General features: G+C 33.5%; 2 protein-coding genes across 7 annotated transcripts in view; one reads left to right on the top strand and one right to left on the bottom strand.

Moving 5' to 3' along the window:
• The window catches only part of LOC117118845 (WD repeat-containing protein 6-like), a 27172-nt gene extending 19359 nt beyond the window's left edge, over positions 1-7813 (top strand). For all 6 annotated transcript variants that reach the window (XM_033263566.1, XM_033263564.1, XM_033263568.1 and 3 more), the window contains 5 exons: positions 2426-2979; positions 3241-3387; positions 4327-4409; positions 4564-4631; positions 6185-7813. In XM_033263566.1, coding sequence (XP_033119457.1) covers positions 2426-2979; positions 3241-3387; positions 4327-4409; positions 4564-4631; positions 6185-6263 — 931 coding nt within the window. In that variant the 3' untranslated portion in view covers positions 6264-7813. The remainder of the gene's footprint in view (positions 1-2425; positions 2980-3240; positions 3388-4326; positions 4410-4563; positions 4632-6184) is intronic.
• Positions 7814-8768: 955 nt separating this feature from the next.
• LOC117118857 (neurexin-4-like) overlaps positions 8769-10814 on the bottom strand; it is an 8421-nt gene continuing 6375 nt past the window's right edge. Inside the window, exon 7 of the mRNA XM_033263594.1 lies at positions 8769-9475. Coding sequence (XP_033119485.1) covers positions 9297-9475 — 179 coding nt within the window. The 3' untranslated portion in view covers positions 8769-9296. The remainder of the gene's footprint in view (positions 9476-10814) is intronic.

The raw sequence follows: 10814 nt of genomic DNA, 5'->3' as shown, positions 1-10814 counted from the left end.
CGTTACGTAATCGTGTCCTTTTAATCCGAGCCGACTTTACCGTTAAGCAAGTTAATTTACCGTTATTCTAGTAAAGTTAAGTCACTTAACTTAAGTGACTTAATTCCTTTAACTAGCTATAATTGAGTGGTTCACGTCGAACTTTTAACTAGTTTAAGTGGATGTATATCTAGATAAAAGTTCAACGTGAACCAAGCTTATGTGTTTTAACCCTTGAATAAATAAATAAAGCAATTATCTTATCTTATAAAGATGTCTATTAACAGCATTTTTTTACTATCATATCAGTTAAGGAAGTCTGGATGATTTAGCAGGGGTTCCCCTGCAAGTCACAAGAGTCTCGACGGCTTCCCGCAATCTCGCTACCTCACAGCAATCTCCCGTAAAATAACCCATTTCCCGCAAATTCATTAAATATGCATGTTTACCTAGTGTATCACCCCTTTATTATCATTTGTCTCACAGTAGTCAGTCATGATTGATATCACCATGGACCTATAGGTCCATGTTCCAACTAAGGTTCCCTGATTTAGTATAAAATTCTGGTTCGAACAATGCATTCTCGGTAAAAATACATAAAATATCACTGTATATCTAGGCCTATGATTACCAGTACTTTTACTTCTGTCTTGATGAGAATTAAAGACTTTTATCTTATCAGAATGTCTCTTGTGTTTGTATTAAACTATTATCTCAGCTTAAATTGAATTAAAAGGCTTTTTTTTAAGCTGAACTCATTGGTCGGCCTGATTGAAATTACTCAATCGCTGCCATTAAAGGTTATCTGCTGAACATCCTACATCTTTTTATCCACTTTTTTTTCTATCACTGTAAGGGTAGGGGACTGTATATTTTTTTAATTAGTGTTGTCATTCTCTCCAAGATATCATTTCTATTAAAAACCATGCAATTAATTAATTTCTTTTTTATTCTTCTTTATTTGGTTTCTCCATCTGTTTTTCAATTTATTATTTTGTCTGTTTATTGTTGAAGGTGAATCTTATCTGCTTGTTGCAACAGGAAGTGAGGACACAACAGTGAACATTGTAGCAATAGATTGTATCCTTGCTGTAATTTCCTTATCAGTAGGATTCATTTAATTAAAAATTATCTAAATACACAGAAAACACAAACACACAAAAGTAATAAGTAAACAAAGTATGCAATTCAAATATTGATTGCATTGTTTAACTTTATTAACAAGTCATGTGTATTATAATATCGGGTGATTAAATTTGATAATCATATCGTATGTATTATTATAATAATATCCCTTAATGAGATGGTTGATATAGGTAGAACATCTGAAGCAGCTGTTGTTAAGACATTGCAAGATCATGTGTCTAGTGTGCGAGACTTTGCCACATGTGAATCTCATACCGGTCACATGACTAAAATGCAGGCTGGGGAATCAAAAAGTATGGACAGCCAAAGATGTCAGAATGAGAAAGGAGATGAGCAGAAGTCCGTATTGTTATTCTCAGTAGGAGGCAGATGCAGTATCAAATGTTGGAAACTTTTCGTGCAAAATAATGCAGTAAGCTAATTTTTAATGTAATCATTTATTTTTTTAAATATCACATTAAATTAATTTAATACAAATATTAAAATGTTAAAATAGAATTATTTTTTTAATTAATGCCATTATCCTTTATTGCTGGAAAGCAATTACAGGTTTGGACAAATAATATTTATTTATTCTTTTATTTATTTATTCATTTGTATTTGTGTATTGATTAGAAATAAAATCTTGGCGCTTTTTTAAATACGTAGGAGAACTTGTCATCCGCATGTACAGTTTCTCTGCTTGCATCTTATGGGACACTTGAAACAAATCAACGGCGTAAACGACTTAAACGTGGACAGCCGCTTGATCCTGACACACGTTACATGGCACTTCAAGTTTTGTCTGCACATGATTTAAATAAATCACTCCCTCATCATGTTGAATTTTTAACGATTGCGGCATCTGATGGAGTTGTACGGTAACAATATGAATGATATAGAATTGTGTTTTAATGCATTGCTTGACATTCTCATATTATAAATATTGCAATACTGTATTGCAATGTTGGGAATTAGGCAGTCGTGGACATGATTAAAGTTTCTAATTTTTTTACGGCGGCACATGCGCCAACACCAGCAAACATAGCAGCAAACAAGATGACAATAAAATTAAAACTACGTCTTACGCTAATTGCTCACAATTACATAATAAATGCTTTGAAGAAACCTAGAGCAGTCACACCATTATTTTCTTTTATGCTCAGGTTGACAAACTAAATTTCTTTGACCTTGTCCTTTGATCCTTTCTTCCCAAAATTTAACCATCTCTTTCTTCAAATAATATTAACAATTAACACTAAATTTTATGATGATCCATTCATTGGTTTTTCACTATAGTTATTTAAAAATCTTTTTATAGGGTGTTTACTTTTGACGAAATGCAGAAAACAATTGAAATGATATGGTCATCAGGATGGCATGATGTTTGTCTGCTATCTCTCACACACATTATACATAAACTACCAGAGGGAAATGCTGCTCTTGTCTGCTCAGCAGGGACAGATGGGAGAGTGGCATTGTGGGATATCACCAGATTAATTTATGATTACTTCGGGATGGTTGATGAGGACCAATCATTAAACACTGATAGTTTGCTACATAGAGAAGATTTTAATGTTGTACAAGGTAGAATTTTCTCCAAGGAATTAGAATCAACTGTTCATTTGCTTAAAGAGGAAGATGATAAGACAGTGACAGATTTTGCAGGTTCTTCTAGATCTGATAATGAGAAGCTTTCACAGAAATATGGAAATATTAGCGAGGATGTACCTAATATTGCTCAAATTGATCAAAAACAATTGCAGTTGTCTGGGGCATCAAATCTTGATGAACACAATCAAGACAATGTTGCACCTGTCTTTTGGATGAAAATACACCAATCAGGGATTAATGCTATTGATCTGACCAAAAAAGGTAGCAATTTAAAGGATATTTCTTACTCAAATATTGTATATATAACTGTATAAATAGGGTTATTTTGATAAGAGAATTATTATACTGTATTTGATCAACCAACCTCATTGTGGGGCTGGGCGATGGAGGGTCCATGTATATGATAGGTGGAATTCTCCTGCTGGCGCCACCACTGCTACTGATTTGATTGACAACTTATAGCAAGTGCTTATTAATGCGAAAAAGAAATTAGTTTTTTTCAATTTTTATATGATTTCGTAGACTCTGGATACTTAATAATAACTGGTGGAGATGACAATGCAATTCATGTTACTAATTTGAAGGTCGAAGTTCAAACAGCTGCACACATGCATTTTCAAGTTGGCGATCCATGTAGTGCTCCCTCAGCCCATGCCACTCACATTTCAGGTAAGATTAATGTTATATATTTAAGTATAAATCATTTAATTCTATAGTATTATATAATAAAAGATGATCCTTCAGCCTAACTCATTGTTTGATGGCACAAAGCTTTTTCAAAATTAAAGAGTCTAGAAATAGGTGGGGGTCCCTCAGTGATTAAGTGAGGGGGAACTACTGTAGCTCGCAAAGTGAGGTGAGACACAGTGATTTTTAACTGCTAGAGTGCAATTTCTTTGCTTCGAACATTTCCAGTGGGGGGGGGGGCGCACATGCTGAATCTTATATTTTTTTACATTCGTTATGCCAGTACTTCTTGCAAAGGACTAACACGTCCATCACTGCAAGTTTTCATATTATTACCTTGGTCAACGGTTCAATTCTATCTGTGATCCTTGTGTTTTAACAAGAAGGCAGTAATGCAAGCTTTAATAACGCACCATCTTTCGAAAGAAACCATTAAATCTGTTGCCATGTAAAATATGGCCCATGACAAGGGATTGTCTCCTGGAGGTACTACCAAATTCACCACCAGATAGACCCCACAGAGGTTTGTGGGTCATCATTGGTGTGTTGCATAGACTGGTATTAGTTATTAGGAGGTTATGTATTCACCCCTGTCTGTCTGTTAACAAGATTATGCAAAGACTAAAGAATGAGTCATCATAAAATTTAGTGGAATGGTACTTAATAATCTTAAGAAAGAAATGATTATCTTTTTGGAAGAAAAGGTCAAAGGACAGATCGCAGAAAATTCAATTTTATTTTTTCCCTATAACTCTCAATCATAAAAGAAATAATGGAATCGCCAATCGTACACAGCCTGGGTATTGTTCAGTATTCAGGCACAGGGCGGAAGTGCACTCTGTAGGGTAACTGCTCAATAATGATAAGCTATTTGCACAAATTTGTAAAATAATTTTTTTACCAATGTACTCACCGTCTCAGGTCTAAAGTTTCTGGATGAGCAAACATTCATATCATCTTCCATTGATCAACGTCTGAATACTTGGAAAATTTGCCACAATAATGTAAGTTTATATTTGCTAACTTTTCTGATTTTTCTTTTTTTTTTAATGTCATACTTACATATTCGAGAATACTAGTTTTATTTGACTAGAAGTAACTGCATACTATGTTTCATCCAGTAATGTTTACACCTGTTTTAAATTCTTGTTATTTCAGATAGATCTAATTGGGTCTGAATTCACACATGTTGCTGATACATCAGGATTAGACACAATACTAATAGAGTAAGATGAAATCCAGCGCTCTGCCCCTCCCCCGTCCCCAACTATTTTTTAAAAGCAAACATGAGTTTGTCTTTGCCAACACTTAGAATTAATCTTATTAATGTGTAGGCAGGAAAAAAACAACTTTTAAAAATCCCTTTTTTAATTCACTGGTTCAAATTAGTGTACATGTCTCCCTCCAAGTAAAGACCACTGTTGGGACTGCGGTTTCTATGGTCTTTAGCAGCTTTGGTGTAATGAGATTATTGAAGATTAAAGATATTTTCTAATTGAATTGTAGTGGTCTTTTAGTAGAGGGAGACCTGTAATTCCATAGCTTCTGAACTATATTTAATTCTGATTGGGTTTTTTTCATAAATTTCTAATTACATAATGTTTAACCAAGGCAGCTTCTTCAACTATAGTTAGCCCTAGAGTTGGTGTTGCTAATAGTTCTTCTTGCTTAATTAATATTGATATTATTTTGTTATTTTATTCACATTCATTAAAGATGAAAACTCTCACTAAAACAGAAAAATATGAGTTAAGTGAACGCATACATTTTTTGGGGGGAGAGGATGCACCCCCGCGCCCTCCCCTAGAATATGCCACTGAGTGTACATCCCAGCCTCAATATTATATGCAAAAAACTCCAAAAGCTGAGTTTATGGTGCAAACATGTTTGAAATTGGAACTCATGGTAATTAAAAAATTTTTATATAGAATCCATATGCACAGTTTCTGCATATGTACTGTATTGTACACAAATTTTCCATCGAAGCAAACAACTTTGCAATTGGCGCAAACATTCAAAGATTTGAGGCTTTGTTTACTAAAAACTATTATAATTAACACAATGATTTCCAATATGGGGAATGCATTTTTGATTCTCTGATTTTGGAGTTTCTGCATATTATATGAAAAAAAAACTCCAAGATTAGAGTTTACGCACCAGACGCCCACACTCCAACATCAGAGATTTTGTAGACTAAAACTATTAAAATTAGTACAATCGTTTCCAATGTAGGAAACACATTTTTGAATTCACAGAGTTTGGAGTTTTTGCAGTCGGCACAGACACTCCGAAATTGGAGTAGCTATATACTTGGGAAGTATGAATAAACTATTCATATAATCTGAACCTAATAAAAGATGATTTTTTTAAAATTAATTATATTGCATTATTTATTCTATTATAAGTGTTATATTATTATTGATAGTTATTAATTTTATTTTTCTAATAGAAGAATAAATGTTTTTTTTTTAATATTAATATTCATTCTATATAATTATTATTTTTATTTACATATTTTTTTGTGTACTGTTTAATCACATTCATCTTTGTTTTGTTATTCAGAGGCAAAATTCATATTTTTTTTTATTATATTGCATTATTTATTCTATTATAAGTGTTATATTATTATTGATTGTTATTTATTTTATTTTTCTAATAGAAGAATAATGTTTTTTTAAATATTGATATTCTATATAATTATTATTTTATTATTTTTATTTTTATTTACATATTTCTTTTTGTACTGTTTAATCACATTCATCTTTGTTTTGTTTTTCAGAGGCAAAATTCATATATTAATTCCTGGTCAAGGCCTACAGCTGCTTAACACACCTTACAAGATGGAAGCATCTAGCTAACCAAATCTGAAATGAACATAAATAATTATTTTAAATGCATTCAGGAACCAGATAGTGGTATGAAATATGGATAATTTAAAATATGTTCTGCTATCAGTATAAAGCAGTCAGTCAGTTTCACCTAACAGTCAGTCAGTTTCACCTAGCTGTCGAATATTCTTTTCCTGGCGGAAAAGCCATTGTTTTTGTTTTTACACAGGGTTTTTCTGTCCGCAACTTAACGTTACCTTCCATTCTTGGATTTTCTTCAAACTTCGTTCAAGCAAAGACCATATGTCAAAGATGTGCATAGTAAAATATGATATCTACCTATTTTGAATATTGATAAATGGGTAATTAAGCTTTTATGTTAACACAACTTGTGTTCCCTAAAGTGTTTCATACTAGCTACAGCTAAGTTAATCAAAATCACAGTGAAATACATAAACAATTTTCTCCCTCAACCTGTGAAATTATGCAACCTAGGTTAAGTATAAATGCACTGACCTAGCAAGGTTGGGTTGTATGGTGCAATGGTTAGAAATTTCCACATCACCCTCACTGTTGCCATTGCAGTAATTTCGTTCAGGTCTCACTGACGTTTAGGTGGTTTTCTTTCTTTTTTTCATAAACTTTTTTTCAATGTGTATTTTTTTATATTTTTACTTATAATGTCGTTATTAACTTTTTAACTTTATAATTTTAACATCAGTTCTCATTATGGCAATGAGGGAAAGTCCTATGTTCTGTTTTACAAACACAAATATGTTGGTTTTGTGGCACAATTGGAATGTTGTCCAATCTTGTTGAGGAGGATGATGATGATTTTGTTGTCAAAGGAATAAATAATAATAATAATAATGCATTTATAATGCACCATCTATCTAGGTAAACCTATTCCGAGGCACACACAAACATACTAAACATGGAAATAAAAAATTTTAAAAAAATTATAAAAGTACAATGATAAAAACAATTAATGATTAAAAGCAACTTGAAATAAATGTGTTTTAAAAACATCAACCGAACTGCATCTGTGGGTTTCAATTGGTAATGCATTCCAGAGCCTGCGTGCTGCTACATAGAATGCGCGATCACCGTATGAAGATGCAGTCCTAGGTACAGTTAATAGGTAAATACTGTAGTGTATATGGTCTACCATTTTCTATTATAATTTGAATACGGCAAACACCATTCCTATTAATTGTTCTGTTGCAAACACCTATAAAAATAGCATTGCAGTACCTGCTACTACTTGGGGATCGGATTTAACACATGCGCAAGCTCGAAAGGTCTACTGATTATGACATCAGTCTAGTTATCTGTAGGTCCTGGGTTCGATTCCCCCCAAATCACTGGCAAGATTTTTTTTGCAAGTATTTGGGAACGTGCTGAGCATACAGTAAGATAAATTCTCAGGTGATAATATCTCAGGTAGGGAAAAACAAAATTCCCATTAAGTTTCCTGACGCAAACATCGAAAATCTCAGTTTTTATTTACTATTCTCAACAGTTACTGTACCATAAATGATACAATAAATGCCGCTCTAGAATATGGGCCAAGGCGTTAATACGGAGAATATGAGTATTTTAATATAACATCACAAAATTTAAATGCGAGTACATTGAATGTGTTCTGTTGTTTTGGTATCAACAAAAAAACTATTCAACAACTGATTTCTCAGGGAGTAAATAATATGAAGTATGTCGATGCTGTTCATGTCAAATCCTTAACCCAGTCAGTTTTCTTCAAAAGATGTTGCTGAGAAAGACTGACTTCATTGTCAAGACATGGAACTTTGAAGAAGTCAGATGGAGCAAACTGTACTATACCGTATTGTAAAGTTGCAACAAATCGATACTATGCATCGATTTATACTATGCGTTCTTGAAACGCTGCTTTTAAAGCCTCCCCATGTGCATAAACACCTTAAGTTCATTTTTATAAATTACTGTAGGCCATGTTGTATCAAGTTTCACCAAGGCAAATTTTACTAATAAATGCTCACTTAGTTCATTATCTTGAATATACGTATTATAAAGCGGAACATGAGTTTATTAATAGCTAAAGCAGTCACTCCATTCGGTAAATACCTGCGCACTGTGTCTGGATACCGAGCAATACACAGGCCGTCTATGGGCGATTCTATTATTTTCCTTCATGCTCGAAGGGTATGTTAAAGGGAAAAGTCGAATTTCTTCAAACTTTTCCTTGTCATTTGACCTTTTTCTTCCCAAAAGGTAACAATTTCTTCCTAGATTAGTAGGAACCATTCCACTAAAGTTTTTGATGATCCATTCCTTAGTTTTTACGTGATGTTGCATATTACATATTTACATATTGTATGTGTGTGTGTGTGGGGGGGGGGGGGGGTAATAATGATCACTACTGTACAAAAAAATCTCTGTCACCATGAGATATTAGGATCAATCCTTCCGAAACGTAACCAGAATAGAATGTATAGTCTCGGCAAATACAATATAGTGAGTTGTACTGGACTATTACAATAAACAGTAAAGCAGCACTTTGAGTATAGTTGAAATCTTTATTATCATCACAAGCATTCGTGTACACATTACACTTCTTCAAGTGAAACGTCAAGATACTCTTTTGAGAACTATATACGTGGTGCTTCAAAAACCTTTGAAAAAATATTTAAGATTTAGTCCAGGGCAAGTAACTACCTAACCATAAACAAATTTAATAAATTTATATAAAGATGTAATTTTATATTGTTAAATTTTGATATTGATAGTTCCTTATCTTATTCTAAATAATAATAACTTTTAAAGTTTTTAACGTGTTCGTGTCTGTATTTTATGTTCTATCCCCAGAAAAGAATAGCTTTGGTAGAGTAGGGCTTATGCGTGTTGAATTATTATTATTATTAGTTATTTCATATGTATATGAAGATTTGGATTCTTAATACAAACTAGTAAACTGTCTTAAGGACTCGGGGAGAACTTGTTTGATAATATACAGTCGTCGCCATAGCAACTGAGACAAATGTAAGTCACTGATATTTTCATAGTCAGAGGGCTGACAAACAAATCCTAGGCACATTGCAATGGTCCCAGCGTGTAGACACCCTTCTCTTTTGCACCACCAGTATCTCCAAAACGAAGCTGCGAAACAGGCAAAGTTGCTTTATCAGTAAGGTAGCCTTGGTCGAGACGGGGAGCATCGTCGTTGACGTCACAGTTACAGAGCTTGGTAGGGTCGTCACATGTTCCTGCAATTATGATATGGATGCATATATATATATATAATATTATATATATATATACACATTATATACGCATATACATATACGCATATATACACATATGTACATATATATATACATATATATATATACATATATATACGATCTTTTGAAGGACACACCCGTCGTGGCAGTACTTTTTAACGTTCCATTGCCTGCATAACAAATAAGAACAGTCGGACCTCTTGCTAGTTCTATATACTCTTTGACTCAATGGACAAGATAATGTCTACAACCGATTAAACACTATTAAATTTCCCATTTTAGACATATGTGTCTAAAATAAGCCACTGCTTATTTACTTGTCCCCACCCCACAGTAGCCTAAAACGGTCCTCTTTTTAGAAATTTCCTCCTAATATTTATTCTATGTGACTTGGTATTAATAAAACAAAATTACACTTGGTAAGAGAAATTGTTGATAGTTCCTTAATTTCAACTTGAAATTCCAAGAAAATAGGCAAAACACTGAAATTTAAATATTTTGTAGTAGAAATTGTTTAAATGGCTTCAACAAAATGAAACTTGGCATTGTTATTGGATCAACTATATGACATAATTTGGCTATATTTAGTTCTTGTCCCAACAAATTGGTGGTGGCCAAGGACGTCGATCCGTGGTTGAAAGTGGAGTCTTGGGCCGTAGGCCGCGTAATGACCCCGGTGGGGGTCTCGAGGGGGGGGGGAGGGGTTGGATCCGCCTGAAGCTCTGGCTATAAGCCTGTTATAAGTCGTCTAAATGGTTTTAAGGAATACAATTAAAATTTATTTGCACACTAAATTTTCAAAATACAGTGGCGGATCCAGGAAGGGAAGGACTTTCACAGATTGAGTGTAAAAACGGGGGAGGAAGGGAGGGGGACGCAGGGATCATTGCAACCCCTCACACTTTCTACTGGTGGGCCTCCCCCAATTTTGTGACTATTCCCAGCACCAGTGACAAACATTTTACGAACGCTGCAATGTCATTATTGTTGTTTGTGTTTGCGCCTTATAAAGCGACCTATTAATATTATACAATATAGATTTTTTTTTCATTTTTAATCGAACATTACAAGTTACCATTTTTGAGCAACTAGATGTTAATTGACGTCTGTATACGCGCGTCTGTAAAGTTAACTTGAAACTTAACCTCGAACATAATAAAGTTCCCTGAAGGTTAACTACAGAATTTACAGTACACTGTGGTTAATGCATTATAGGTTGTAAACTTTATTGAATAAAAAAAAAAAATTACATGACATGAATTAGTCATTTGTGAAACAAAATAATAGGCTATGTCAATTATATTGAACTGTGATGGATTCA

This window comes from Anneissia japonica, unplaced genomic scaffold (genome assembly GCF_011630105.1).
Source record: "Anneissia japonica isolate Jap-2015-1 unplaced genomic scaffold, ASM1163010v1 scaffold737_len1565949_cov176, whole genome shotgun sequence".
NCBI lineage: Eukaryota > Metazoa > Echinodermata > Crinoidea > Comatulida > Comatulidae > Anneissia > Anneissia japonica.
Note: the sequence above shows the minus strand (reverse complement) of the source record. Positions and strands in the feature narration are given on the sequence as shown.